Genomic DNA, 13662 nt, shown 5'->3' with positions numbered 1-13662 from the left:
TCATGCTCACGTGTCCCCTGGGGCACCTCATGGTCACCCTCTGCTTGCTCACACACCATCACACCCCCTCCATTGTCCCAGGTCACTTCTGATGACCACGGCCTTGCTGAGGTTACTCAGCTCATCCAGGCATGCAAATGATTCACCCCCCACTTTCATCCCCCCCAGGGCACCCCAGTTCCCCGGGAGCAGCTCGGCTGCACATCCCAGCACGGAAGGAACTCCAGGAGACTCAAGGTACAATGCAGCAAAAATTTTAATGGCTTTAAAGACAGAAACAAAGCGGGGAGGGCTGCAGGGACCCAGTCAGACAGCCCTGCCCAGCAGTGGGACACACGTCTGCCTCCCACCCCCACGGGCAGAGCGCCAGGAGCAGGACCCCGCTGCGCTGGAGTCAGGAGGGACCCCCGGCACAGCACGGCAGAGACAACAGGGGCTCACGAGGAGCAGAAGAGAGCAGGACAAGCACAAGACATCAGCTGGCCACCTTTGCCTCCCTCCTGGGCAGCAGGAGGAAAGCCCTGGGCAAGCGCTGGCCAGCAGCTCCATCCTCAGTCCGGCTTTGGGCTCCCTGGGCGAGGCACTCGCTGGGCTCAGGCCCGGCTTTAGCAGGGCAGGCACCTCCGGCCACAGTAGCGCCCACCAAGGCCGTAGCCACCAAGGCCACCCAGGCCAAAGCCCCCAGAGTTGATGGGCACTCCCTCCTCGCTGAGGATGCTGCCCACGGCGGCGGAGGTGGTGGATCCCACGGCGGTGTTCTGGGGGAAGGAGCTCAGGATGGGCCCGGGCAGGGTCACCACCACGGGCGAGGGCTGGATCACCACCCGGGAGTCCTGGCACTGCCTCACACAGGGCTCGTTGCAGCTGTTGGCCAGCGGGGTGGGGCCGCAGGGACGGCACAGGTCGTAGCAGGACATGGCTGGGGGTGGCAGACCTGGCACAGAGGGCAGGGACAGCACAGGCAGGGCGTGAGGCACGGCCTGAGATCCTGCTCAGCAAAAGGAAACACAGACTGGGAGAGAAAGAACAGTCTGAATGGGGAGGAAGGAAGATTCAACAGCGCTGACCCCAGAGACTTTTCCCTGTAAGGAAAGCCCAGCCCCTCCTCAGTGAAGAACAGGGGCAGCACAGACAGCGGGAGGGAGACCAAAGTTCTCCGGGAAAGCTGCACAGGGGCAAAGGTTTGGTCAAGGCTAGAAGAAAAAGAGAAGAAGGGAAAGGGAAGAGGGAGGCAAAGGCTCCTGCAGCTCACCTGGTTCACTGAGGAGGAGAAGGCAGAAGTGGATGAGGGACCTGCAGCTGGACGGGTTTTATAGAGCCCCACTCAGCCCCGGGCCCAGACGCGCCTTTACACATGGAATGTATTTACCAACAAGCTCATATTTTATGCAAAGCATCCCAATTAAGTAAAGTGCTGGTTGTTTACCTTCCCTGCAACGCCGCCTTTTCATTTCCCTGCTCCTGACCTGCCCAGTCAGCCCCACTGGCTCCTTTCAAGCAGCAGCATCAGAGGCCAAAATGTGTTCAGGGTATTTTTCAGCCAGAACCAGGCTGGGGTTTCAGCCACCTGGGTGGAGTGGGGCCACATTTCCAGGTGATGTCAGCACCTTCCCCTCCTGAGGCAGCCTTTCAGTCTTTGTAGTAATAAATGCAGTTTTTTTCATTATAAAGCTAGGATTAAAGGGCAGGCTCTGGCAGGGACTGGCCAGAGGTGTTGCTCTCTGTGACTCCAAGGCCTTTTAAGCCTTGTTAGACATCATTTCTTCCTCAGAGAGACTGTTTGGTTTTGAACTTTTATCTCATATTGCCTTTAAAACAAATTATCCTGTCTCTTTTGCCTTTTTTGAGTTGCCTGGAGTTCTCCAATCAGCAGAACAAGAACATTCCAGAAGGAATGATGCTGCTTTCCAATCATTCAAGTATTAGTCATTGTTATCCTGCAGAAACCACTCCCTAACAAGAACATCTTCTGACTTCAAACCTCTTCCTTCTTCCATCCCCTGTGGCCATACCCTCATTTTTCTTTGGTCCCACATCTGATCAGAGAGCTGAGGGGGATTTGGCCCTGGACACCAAACCTCTCTGTCACTGCCCTCTGCAACTGGGCAGAGCAGAGAAAATACAACAAGGGTTCATGGGGCGAGATGAGGACTGGGGGAGATCCCTCCCCAAGCACCATCACAGGCAGAACAGGCTCAGGGTGGGGCATGAACTGAATTTATTACCAGTGGAATCAGAGCAGGAGAACGAGAACTAAAATAAATCTTAAAAACCTTTCCCTACCCCTCCCTCCTTCCCGAATTCTCCCCCAGCAGTGCAGGGAGACGGGAATGTGTTATCCCAGAGGTGTCACCACCATTCCTGACGGGCTCAGCCTTGGCCAGTGGCGGGTCCATCCTGGATCCAGCTGGAATTGGCTCCATGGACACGGGGGAACCTTCTGGCAGCTTCTCACAGAACCCCCCCCACTACCAGAACGTGGCCACACCAACCCAACACAGCTGCAAACAGAGTTCCAAACACTCAGCAACATTCCTGAGGGCACACACAGCTCACCAGGGATTCCTGAGGGCACACACAGCTCACCAGGGATTCCTGAGGGCACACACAGCTCACCAGGGGCTCCTGAGGGCACACACAGCTCACCAGGGATTCCTGAGGGCACACACAGCTCACCAGGGACTCCTGAGGGCACACACAGCTCTCACCAGGGATTCCTGAGGGCACACACAGCTCACCAGGGGCTCCTGAGGGCACACACAGCTCTCACCAGGAGCTCCTGAGGGCACACACAGCTCTCACCAGGAGCTCCTGAGGGCACACACAGCTCTCACCAGGAGCTCCTGAGGGCACATACAGCTCACCAGGAGCTCCTGAGGGCACACACAGCTCACCAGGGACTCCTGAGGGCACACACAGCTCACCAGGAGCTCCTGAGGGCTGGCAGTGCCACCAAACCCAGCCCAGAGAGCAGCAGGGGTCAGGATCTTGACCCACCCTGTTCCTTCAGGACATGTCCTGTGTTGGTTTTGACCTTGTTCCTGCTGAGGGCTCCTCATGGCTCCCAGTCATGGATGGGAGGGCATTTCTCCAGGGTTCTCCAGCAGATAAAGACACAGGGGAACTTTGAAGGATCACTTTATTTCAGGGAAGACAAGAAGGCAACCATGTGGTGGGAGCATATGAACCCCATCAGAGTTGAAGAAAAGCAGCCTCTGACTGTACTGGAAGAAGAATGTAGTGCTGGATACCCACCATTCCCTGTGGATAAACACAGCAAAAAGGGAGGAAAAGGGAAGAAAACTGAAAATCAGAACTCATATGAGTCTCTACACAGTTGTACTGGGTGCCACACGTCTCCTCTCCTTGTTTGTGACTCCCTCTGGTTCCAGGGTTTGGAGGAAGTGCTTGGAGGAGGGAAGGGAAAGGACCAGTTGTAGGTGGTAACACACAGTAAGAGCCTTGGGCAGGTGGGTGTTGGCCTGCACAAAAATGTCTCCCAGCAGGTCCATGGCTGGGTTCATCAGCTGGGAGACAATGACCAACCTCCCTCCTTGCTCACGTGTCCCCTGGGGCACCTCGTGGTCACCCCACACACCCTCCACTGCCCCGTGGCTCCTCCAATCCCCACACACCTGCAGGGTGCTCAGCTCACCCAGGTGTGACCAGTGGCCATCAGTGGCCTTTAACCACCCACCCAATTCCCCCCCAGGGCACCCCAGTTCCCCGGGAGCAGCTCGGCTGCACATCCCAGCACGGAAGGAACTCCAGGAGACTCAAGGTACAATGCAGCAAAAATTTTAATGGCTTTAAAGACAGAAACAAAGCGGGGAGGGCTGCAGGGACCCAGTCAGACAGCCCTGCCCAGCAGTGGGACACACGTCTGCCTCCCACCCCCACGGGCAGAGCGCCAGGAGCAGGACCCCGCTGCGCTGGAGTCAGGAGGGACCCCCGGCACAGCACGGCAGAGACAACAGGGGCTCACGAGGAGCAGAAGAGAGCAGGACAAGCACAAGACATCAGCTGGCCACCTTTGCCTCCCTCCTGGGCAGCAGGAGGAAAGCCCTGGGCAAGCGCTGGCCAGCAGCTCCATCCTCAGTCCGGCTTTGGGCTCCCTGGGCGAGGCACTCGCTGGGCTCAGGCCCGGCTTTAGCAGGGCAGGCACCTCCGGCCACAGTAGCGCCCACCAAGGCCGTAGCCACCAAGGCCACCCAGGCCAAAGCCCCCGGAGTTGATGGGGACCCCGGACTCGCTGAGGATGCTGCCCACGGCGGCGGAGGTGGTGGATCCCACGGCGGTGTTCTGGGGGAAGGAGCTCAGGATGGGCCCGGGCAGGGTCACCACCACGGGCGAGGGTTCGATGATCACCCGGGAGTCCTGGCACTGCCTCACACAGGGCTCGTTGCAGCTGTTGGCCAGCGGGGTGGGGCCGCAGGGACGGCACAGGTCGTAGCAGGACATGGCTGGGGGTGGCAGACCTGGCACAGAGGGCAGGGACAGCACAGGCAGAGTGTGAGGCACGGCCTGAGATCCTGCTCAGCAGGAGGAAGAGCAGAGACTGGGAAGAAGGGACAGGCTTCGGGAGGAAGAGAGGATTAGGGACCCCATCCCCTCAGTTTCCCTACAAAGAAAACCCAGCACCTTCTCCCACCTCCTCCCACCGAACAGAGAGCTCGGGAGCAGGATCCAGTTCAAAGCTCTCAGCAAAAGCTGCACAGGGGCAAGGCCAGAGCTGAGGCCAGAAGAGAAGCAGAAAGAGGAGAAAGGCAAGAAGAAGGCAAAGGCTCTTGCTGCTCACCTGGTTCACCGAGGAGGAGAAGGCAGGAGAAGTGGATGAGGAGCCTGCAGTCGGACGGGCTTTTATAGAGCCCCGCACAGCCCCGGGCCCAGAAGCACCTTTGCACATGGAACGTGTTTACCAAGCTCATCTCCCATGCAAAACATCCCAATTAGAGAAATGGGGACACTGCAAAGTGCCTTTTCATTTCCCTGTCCTTGCCATGCCCAGTCAGCCTCCCAGGCCCCTTTCAAGTGACACTATTAGAGGCCAAAGTGTTCCCAGGGGCCAGGACACGTCAGCACGGGCAGATGAGGCAGCGGGTGCTGAGTGTCTCATTCCACCCGGTGAGTCCAGGCCCTTTGCCCTCCGGGAGAGGCTTCTCATAATGAACAGGGCATGGCTTCAGGCAACCCTAAAATAATAGGCCAGGCTTAAAATGTGTTTTCTGTGGCAGGAGTCACCACATCCATTGCTTAAGCGAATACCCAACTGCAGCAGGGCTGGGTGTAAACTTCCCTGTCATCCTGGACACTCTGTAAGGTTTCAGAATCAGGATTCAACATCGAGAGAAATCCGTATGCTCTTCTCCCTTCCTTGCCTTCATTGGGGACCCCCCAGGATTCTCCAATCAACAGGAGATGGATGTTTGAAAAGCAGGGACAGTCCTGTCCACACCCAGTCTCCTTCCACCACCTCCACCCAGCACCAAATATCAGTGTTGGAGCTTTCCAGCACTGCTCCATCCCCAGCTCTACAAACCACTTCTGTGGGCCTACACCCTGACTCAATAACAGGCAGTGGAAAGAGATTGCAAAGCTCTCCATGAGACATCAAAACTCCTCAGAAGGACTCATGGGCTGGGAAAACACTGGAGGCAAGCAGACATCGAGATCACTGGTTCCACTGCCAAGCACCTCGGCACACTCAGACATGCAGCTCCCAGCTGGCCCATCCCACAGGCAGCACTGATGGTGAGGGGCTGCCTGAAGGCTCTGCACTCTCTCATCATTCCCAGACTCTACCTTCCCTCCCTGGAATGGTCTTGGAACCCCCCAGTTCTCCTGCATGTTCATGGGGGTGCTTTTCCCATGCACGGGGGGGGGGGTTTGCTGACAGCAGCTGCTGTTCAGGGAATCCTGGGATATCCTGAGCTGGAAGGGACCCACAAGGATCATCCATCCAACCCCTGGCCCTGCACAGACACCCCAACAATCCCACCCTGGCCCTCAGAGCATTGTCCAAACCCTCCTGGAGCTCTGGCAGCCTTGGGGCTGTGCCCACTGTCCTGGGGAGCCTGGTCAGTGCCAACCACCCTCTGGGGGAAGAACCTTCTCCTGATGTCCAACCTAAACCTGCCCTGGCACAGCTCCAGCCCTTCCCTGGCTCCTGTCCCTGGTCAGAGAGCAGAGGTTGGTGATGCCCCTCCTCTGCCCCCCCTGAGGAAGTTGTGGACAGTGATCTCCTTTCAGCTGTGGGGGAAGGCACTGCAGGGGCTCCCACAGGTTATGGGGCAGCACAAGAAGTGACCCTCACTGTACCTGAAGCAAGAGTGGGAGGCACAGGGCAAAACATCACCCCTGGAGGACAAAGGATGTGGGAAGGAGTGACAAGCACCTTGGACAGGCACCTTGTCCTCTTCTGCATCACCAACTACACAACAAGTTCATGGTGTCATCCTTGGGGTTGATTCTGTGCAGGGTAAGGACTGGACTTGATCCTTGTGGGTCCCTTCCAACTCAGCATGTTCTGTGATTCTGTGACTGTGGTTCTGTGATTCTGTGACTCTGTGATTCTGTGACTGTTAACTCTGTGGTTCTGTGACTCTGTGATTCTGTGAACTTAACCCAGGAATGATGTTGCTCCCCCCTCCATCAGTGGTTTTGCAGTCTGGGGTGGAAGACCCGATGTCTCATCCTGGAGAGTTCCTTTCTTTCCTTCCCCTGCTGTGCAGGGGGCACAGAGGGACCTGCTGAACACCCTCCCACATGTCATGAGCTGCAGGTCTCGTGAACTCCCTGTGCTTGTGCAGCTCTGCCAGCGCCTCTGACAACTTCAGAAGGGGAGGGGAGGGCACCAAGGGGGGCCTTGGGGGCAGAAGGGAAGGGTTACAACCCCTTGGGCTCCTGTCACACCTCACACACAAATTGTGAGCCACGGAAGGCGCTGCGGGGTTTTCTGGGAGACACGAGTCTGGTGTTCAGGACAAAGGGATGTGGGTGACTTTAATCACTTTGTCACAGGTACAGGACAGTCCCCTCCAGGTGACCATTTCAGTGGGACACCCACTCTAAAACCCTCCAAAAGGATACAAGTGCTCCACATCCTTTCAGCCACCCCTTTTCCCTGGGTGGGGTCACGTTTGCTGTTGGACCCTGGGATGCTTTAGTGGGTTGAGGGAGTTGTTCCTCCCTCTTCAGTTCTGGGCTCCTCAGTGCAAGGGAGACGTGGACAGTGTGGACAGACTGGAGCAAGTCAGAGGAAAGGCCACGGGGCTGATGAAGGGGCTGGAGCATCACACACGTGAGGAAAGACTGAGATCTGGGAACAGCAGGCTGGGGGCAGGGGGAAGGGCTTAGTAATGGGTTTAAATCCAAAGAGGAAGTAGTTTGGATCTTGTCAGTGCTGCCCATTGAAAGGACAAGCGGAAAAAGACACAAAAGGACACTCAGAATTCTCCAGTGGAACCTCAGGAAGCACTGTTCCACTGATCATGTCACTGACAGTGACACTGGAGCACAGGAACACTGTGACTGACACACATGGAGCACACGGTGGGGACTCCAGCCCTGGGGATACCAAACAGCCACCAGAACCTACAGCAACTGGCTCCATGTGGCCCTACATGAGCCAGGCTGGGCCAGATGAACTCCAGAAGTGTATTCCAACCTCAAAAAATGGGGATTCTGTGATTTCCCACCCAGCAGCTCAGCTGGGTGTCCCAGGAGCGAAGGACCACGAGAAGACTCAGGATATAATGCAACATAAACTTTAATGAGTGTAAAGACAGAAACAAAGCAGGGAGGGCTGCAGGGACCCAGTCAGACAGCCCTGCCCAGCAGTGGGACACACGTCTGCCTCCCACCCCCACGGGCAGAGCGCCAGGAGCAGGACCCCGCTGCGCTGGAGTCAGGAGGGACCCCCGGCACAGCACGGCAGAGACAACAGGGGCTCACGAGGAGCAGAAGAGAGCAGGACAAGCACAAGACATCAGCTGGCCACCTTTGCCTCCCTCCTGGGCAGCAGGAGGAAAGCCCTGGGCAAGCGCTGGCCAGCAGCTCCATCCTCAGTCCGGCTTTGGGCTCCCTGGGCGAGGCACTCGCTGGGCTCAGGCCCGGCTTTAGCAGGGCAGGCACCTCCGGCCACAGTAGCGCCCACCAAGGCCGTAGCCACCAAGGCCACCCAGGCCAAAGCCCCCGGAGTTGATGGGGACCCCGGACTCGCTGAGGATGCTGCCCACGGCGGCGGAGGTGGTGGATCCCACGGCGGTGTTCTGGGGGAAGGAGCTCAGGATGGGCCCGGGCAGGGTCACCACCACGGGCGAGGGCTGGATCACCACCCGGGAGTCCTGGCACTGCCTCACACAGGGCTCGTTGCAGCTGTTGGCCAGCGGGGTGGGGCCGCAGGGACGGCACAGGTCGTAGCAGGACATGGCTGGGGGTGGCAGACCTGGCACAGAGGGCAGGGACAGCACAGGCAGAGCGTGAGGCACGGCCTGAGATCCTGCTCAGCAAAAGGAAACACAGACTGGGAGAGAAAGAACAGCCTAAACAGGGAAGAAGAGAACCTCAGGTGTTGCAGTCCCCAAAAGAGCCCCACAAGCACAGCCAAGACCTTCTCCCCGCTCCCTCCAGCCTGGCAAAGAGAACAGAGAGGAGCACCCACTGTCTCAGCAAAACAGACCCGAGGTAAAGATCCAGAGGAAGCCAGAAGAGAAGGAGAAAAAAGACATAGAATAGAAGCAGAGGAAGGCTCTTGCAGCTCACCTGGTTCACCGAGGAGGAGAAGGCAGGAGAAGTGGATGAGGAGCCTGTAGTCGGACGGGCTTTTATAGAGCCCCGCACAGCCCCGGGCCCAGAAGCACCTTTGCACATGGAACGTGTTTACCAAGCTCATCTCCCATGCAAAACATCCCAATTAAAAAAAATTAGTGTTTTTATTTTTGCCCTGCAACGCTGCCTTTTCATTTCCCCAGCCCTGCCAGGCCCAGGCAGCCTCCCAGGCTCCTTTCAAGTGACACTATTAGAGGCCAAAATGTTCCCAAGGAAAATGAGACGTCAGCACGAAGGGGGTGACGCAGCCGGGGCTGAGGAGTGTCCCACTTGACCAGCTGGTGCCAGGCCTTGCCCTCCAGGGCCTCACTTTAAACTCCTTCCTGACAAATTGGGTCAGGCTCCTCATCCCCCTGAGGCTTCAGCCTGGACATCCACCTCTGAGGGTCGGCCCCAGCCCTCCCCTGCTCTCAGGTTGGGCTCACTCACTCGGCTTTAGGCATCGCCTTTCTGGGCAGGGCTCCTCTGCTCTTGGGCTTTAGACTCTCTTTGAGACCGAGCTTTGATCTCAGCACAACTTTGCTGCTTCTTTTGCCTTTTTCCTCCTCTCCTTCATCCCCACCTTAAGCAGCAGAGTACCCTTGGTAGAAGACGATTCCCCTCTAAACACTCTTGGCTGAATCCCAGAGTCCCTGAGGATGGAAAAGACCTCCAAGGTCACCGAGTCCACCCTGTGCCCCATCCCCACCTTGTCCCCCAACCCAATTATCAGTGGTCAAGGATGAAGGTTCCCCTCCCAGTACTCTCAGCTGAAGGCACCTCCTTGACTTGGAGCCATCTCTGTGTCCAAGGCACATCCTGCCCAATGGACACATGTCCTTCTTTCTGCCCGTGGTTTGCCACAACTTCTGCTTTGGCACATCCTGACCCATGGCACGTGGCCAAACCCTTGGCAGGAATTCCACAGGACACCCAGCCCTGCTCATGAGTCTTTGCAAGGACAGATGGAGGAGCAGAGAACAAAAGGTTCCCTCTGCTCTCCCTCAAGTACAAGCAGAGCAGCAGAACCAAAGCACTGCCTGGCTGGGAAGGAGGGACAGAGACCTGGGCTGGTGGGATCCCAGGCCCTCAGGATCCCCAGACTGGAGACACAAGGGCACATTGGAGGGACCAAAGGATCACTGCTGGTGACCTCTGCAGGTCCAGTGTGCACAGCAGCTGAGTGGCATTTCTGGAGCATTTGCTGCCCATCTGCTCCAGGCTCCTGTCCCTTCAGGACACAGTGACACACAGGGAATGACTCCTCACCAGTTCATGCTTCTGCCCACAGGACTGTTCGGGGGGGGATCAGATGCTTCTCCTGCTCCCTTCTAACCCCAGGAACAGTTCCCAGGACGTGTCGCTGACACTGCTCATCCCTTTGGGATGAGGGGGGATGATTCCTGTGTGTCAACCCCTCTCCCATATCCATGTCCCCCCACCCTCCTCATCACCTCCTCCTCTGGCAGAGGACTCCCTTCCCCCTTTACACCCTTTGCCTTGGGTGCCACCATCCCTTCAGCTCCTGGGGGCTCCCTCTGACTCCAGGGTTTGGAAGAAGTGCTTGGAGGAGGGGAGGGAAGGACCAATTCCAGGTGGTAACACACAATTGTAGCCTTGGGCAGGTGAGTGTTGACCTGCACAGAAACATCTTCCAGCAGGTCCATGGCTTGGCTCATCAACTGGATGCCAATGACCAACCTCCCTCCTCGCTCACATATCCCCTGGGGCACCTCGTGGTCACCCTTGGCACAGTGACACCACACCACACACCCTCCATGCCGTGGCTCATCCAGTGCCTCTGGTCTTTGGGGTTGCTCAGCACATCCAGGGGGGAGAAAGGTCCATCACTGGCCTTTAACCACCCACCCCATTCCCCTCCAGGGCATCACATTCCCCAGGGAGCAGCTTGGCTGGGTATCCCAGGATTGAAGGAACTCCAGGAGACTCAGGACATAATGTTGTGCACATTTTAATGAGTTTTAAAGGAGGTGTCAACCTGCACAGAAATATCTTTCACCAGGTCAGTGTTTTGCCTCATCAGCTGGAATTCAGTGCCCAACCTCCCTCCTTGCTCACGTGTCCCCTGGGGCACCTCGTGGTCACCCCACACACCCTCCACTGCCCCGTGGCTCCTCCAATCCCCACACACCTGCAGGGTGCTCAGCTCACCCAGGTGTGACCAGTGGCCATCAGTGGCCTTTAACCACCCACCCAATTCCCCCCCAGGGCACCCCAGTTCCCCGGGAGCAGCTCGGCTGCACATCCCAGCACGGAAGGAACTCCAGGAGACTCAAGGTACAGTGCAGCAAAAATTTTAATGGCTTTAAAGACAGAAACAAAGCAGGGAGGGCTGCAGGGACCCAGTCAGACAGCCCTGCCCAGCAGTGGGACACACGTCAGCCTCCCACCCCCACGGGCAGAGCGCCAGGAGCAGGACCCCGCTGCGCTGGAGTCAGGAGGGACCCCCGGCACAGCACGGCAGAGACAACAGGGGCTCACGAGGAGCAGAAGAGAGCAGGACAAGCACAAGACATCAGCTGGCCACCTTTGCCTCCCTCCTGGGCAGCAGAAGGAAAGCCCTGGGCAAGCGCTGGCCAGCAGCTCCATCCTCAGTCCGGCTTTGGGCTCCCTGGGTGAGGCACTCGCTGGGCTCAGGCCCGGCTTTAGCAGGGCAGGCACCTCCGGCCACAGTAGCGCCCACCAAGGCCGTAGCCACCAAGGCCACCCAGGCTCCCCAGGCCGTAGCCCCCGGAGTTGATGGGCACTCCTCCCTCTCTCAGGATGCTGCCCACGGCGGCGGAGGTGGTGGATCCCACGGCGGTGTTCTGGGGGAAGGAGCTCAGGATGGGCCCGGGCAGGGTCACCACCACGGGCGAGGGTTCGATGATCACCCGGGAGTCCTGGCACTGCCTCACACAGGGCTCGTTGCAGCTGTTGGCCAGCGGGGTGGGGCCGCAGGGACGGCACAGGTCGTAGCAGGACATGGCTGGGGGTGGCAGACCTGGCACAGAGGGCAGGGACAGCACAGGCAGAGCGTGAGAGGCAGGTTCCTTGTCAAAAAAGGCACAGGTTGGTGCTCAGGCATAGCCTGAACAGGGAGGAAGGAACATTAAAGTGACTTGGTAGTGAAGGGGTCCCTGCAGTGAAAGCCCGAGACCTTCTCCCACCTCCCAGAACGGTGGCAGGGAACTGAGAGTGGGGAACAAGGGAGAACAGAAATGGTCTCGGGAGAAGCTGCACTGAGACCAGAGGAGAAAGAGAAAAGGGAGAGAAGAGGACCAGGGGAAGGCTCCTGCAGCTCACCTGGTTCACCGAGGAGGAGAAGGCAGGAGAAGTGGATGAGGGACCTGCAGCTGGACGGGTTTTATAGAGCCCCGCACAGCCCAGGGCACCCTCCCCGCGTGTTTACCAAGCTCATCTCGCATGGAAAACACTCCCTGCTCCTGAAAGAGGCTTTGATTTGGTGCTGCAACGCTCCTTCCCCGTTTCCATGCTGGTGGCATCCCCCTTCCAGCCCAGAGCCTTGTTTTCTGTGCCATAATTAGAGATCAAACGCTTTCCGTGCCCGGTGTTGTTGGGGCAGGTAATTTAGACATTTATGGTGATCTGCTCGGAAAGCAATGTGTTTTTCCTCCTCTGTCTCTCAGTTTAGTCACTGGCTTGTCTGTCTGAGGGCCATTTCCAAATTAAAATTAAAATGCTGCCAGACTCACCCCAGAGAGCTGCAGATTGGGAACATTTGCATGTTTTGCACAAATGCAGTTCCAGGTGTTTTTCTCTGTGTCATGCCCCACATGTCTGGTTTGAACCTCTCACTGAGAACCAAGTTTTGTTTTAGATAAAAGCCTAATTAGGTCACAAACCCTCCATGGCACCCATTTTTTAGTTTTTTCAGTCACCATCAACCATTTTATTCCAGAAACCCTCTCATGGTTTATATTTATTATGTCACTCCCTTCAACTTTTGTAGCATCTCCAAGTACTTTAAATTCCCAGCATGTACCATCAGAGTTTTTAAAAATGTTTGGTTTTCCAAGTAATTTTTGGGAATAATTCCTCCTCTGACCCGCAGAGCAACTCCTGGAAAGTCTCAGGGAGTGGTTTTTCCCTCCCTTTTTCCACCAGGAGCTGGAATGTTCCTCAGTGGGAACAAACCACTCAGCACCTGGTGCTGGACACGGGCCATTGGGCAAGTTGTGGCCCTGGCCTAATTAGGGCTGGCCTAAGCCTGGGGTTTGTGTCCTGGCACCACAATTTGGTGGCCAGAACATCCACTTAAGAGTATTTAGACAACTCTGCAAAGGAATGAGAGCAATTGGGAACATAATTTGGGTTTATTTGTTACCAAACCCAAACACAGAAACCCAAATGTTTGACTTGGAGCAGCAAACAGTCATTCCTACAACAGTCAAGTCATTTGAGGGGGGAATTTTGGCTGACCCAATGAAGAAAGTCTGCAGCTTGAATTTTTGCACCCTGAACCATTTCTGTTTAATTTCCTTCATTAAAGCAGAGTTTAATATGTCGTGATTGCAGCAAAACAAGAATTAAATTGCCTGTGAAGGGATAAAATTGTTCAGCCAGCGGAGTTTCTGCCCATCATCCCACACAGATTTGGGATTTTATTTGTATAATTTTTTAATTTCTTTTTAAGGATTCAGGAACCAAATTAATTGGGAAGGCATCCTGTAATTATTGAGGCTGAAGAAGTGATCAGTCCCAGGATGTGATCAATCCAAAGCCAGGTTGGACAGGACATTGAGCAACCCGGGCTGGTGGGAGGTGTCCCTGCCCCGGGCAGGGGGTGGAATTAGAAGATCTTTAAAGTCCTTTTAACCCCAAACCATTCTG

The 13662-nt window shown here is 56.5% G+C and overlaps 4 protein-coding genes across 10 annotated transcripts; all 4 read right to left on the bottom strand.

Moving 5' to 3' along the window:
• Positions 1-248: 248 nt before the first annotated feature.
• On the bottom strand, positions 249-987 carry LOC116799695 (feather beta keratin). Its single transcript, XM_032713017.1, has one exon. The coding sequence runs from the start codon at positions 915-917 to the stop codon at positions 606-608; it is 312 nt and encodes a 103-aa protein (XP_032568908.1). The 5' UTR covers positions 918-987; the 3' UTR covers positions 249-605.
• Positions 988-3792: 2805 nt separating this feature from the next.
• On the bottom strand, positions 3793-6555 carry LOC116799767 (feather beta keratin-like). 7 transcript variants are annotated; one of them, XM_032713131.1, is made up of 3 exons: positions 6319-6555; positions 4799-4896; positions 3793-4478 (listed from the first exon to the last, which is right to left on the bottom strand). In XM_032713131.1, the coding sequence occupies exon 3, from the start codon at positions 4459-4461 to the stop codon at positions 4150-4152; it is 312 nt and encodes a 103-aa protein (XP_032569022.1). In that variant the 5' UTR covers positions 4462-4478; positions 4799-4896; positions 6319-6555; the 3' UTR covers positions 3793-4149. The 7 variants fall into 7 exon arrangements, with proteins under 7 accessions (XP_032569022.1, XP_032569023.1, XP_032569021.1 ...); XM_032713132.1 differs by having other exon boundaries at positions 6395-6555; XM_032713130.1 differs by having other exon boundaries at positions 6408-6555.
• A 1198-nt stretch (positions 6556-7753) lies between these two features.
• LOC116799768 (feather beta keratin-like) lies at positions 7754-8801 on the bottom strand. The gene is made up of 2 exons (XM_032713136.1): positions 8764-8801; positions 7754-8446 (listed from the first exon to the last, which is right to left on the bottom strand). Exon 2 carries the CDS (start codon positions 8427-8429, stop codon positions 8118-8120), a length of 312 nt encoding a protein of 103 aa, XP_032569027.1. The 5' UTR covers positions 8430-8446; positions 8764-8801; the 3' UTR covers positions 7754-8117.
• Positions 8802-11474: 2673 nt separating this feature from the next.
• Positions 11475-12163, bottom strand: LOC116799769 (feather beta keratin-like). Its single transcript, XM_032713137.1, has 2 exons — positions 12115-12163; positions 11475-11812 (listed from the first exon to the last, which is right to left on the bottom strand). Exon 2 carries the CDS (start codon positions 11793-11795, stop codon positions 11475-11477), a length of 321 nt encoding a protein of 106 aa, XP_032569028.1. The 5' UTR covers positions 11796-11812; positions 12115-12163.
• Between the last annotated feature and the right edge of the window lie 1499 nt (positions 12164-13662).

The sequence above is a fragment of the Chiroxiphia lanceolata genome, chromosome 29, assembly GCF_009829145.1.
Source record: "Chiroxiphia lanceolata isolate bChiLan1 chromosome 29, bChiLan1.pri, whole genome shotgun sequence".
Taxonomy (NCBI): Eukaryota; Metazoa; Chordata; class Aves; order Passeriformes; family Pipridae; genus Chiroxiphia; species Chiroxiphia lanceolata.
This window is presented reverse-complemented; position numbering and strand designations above follow the sequence as displayed.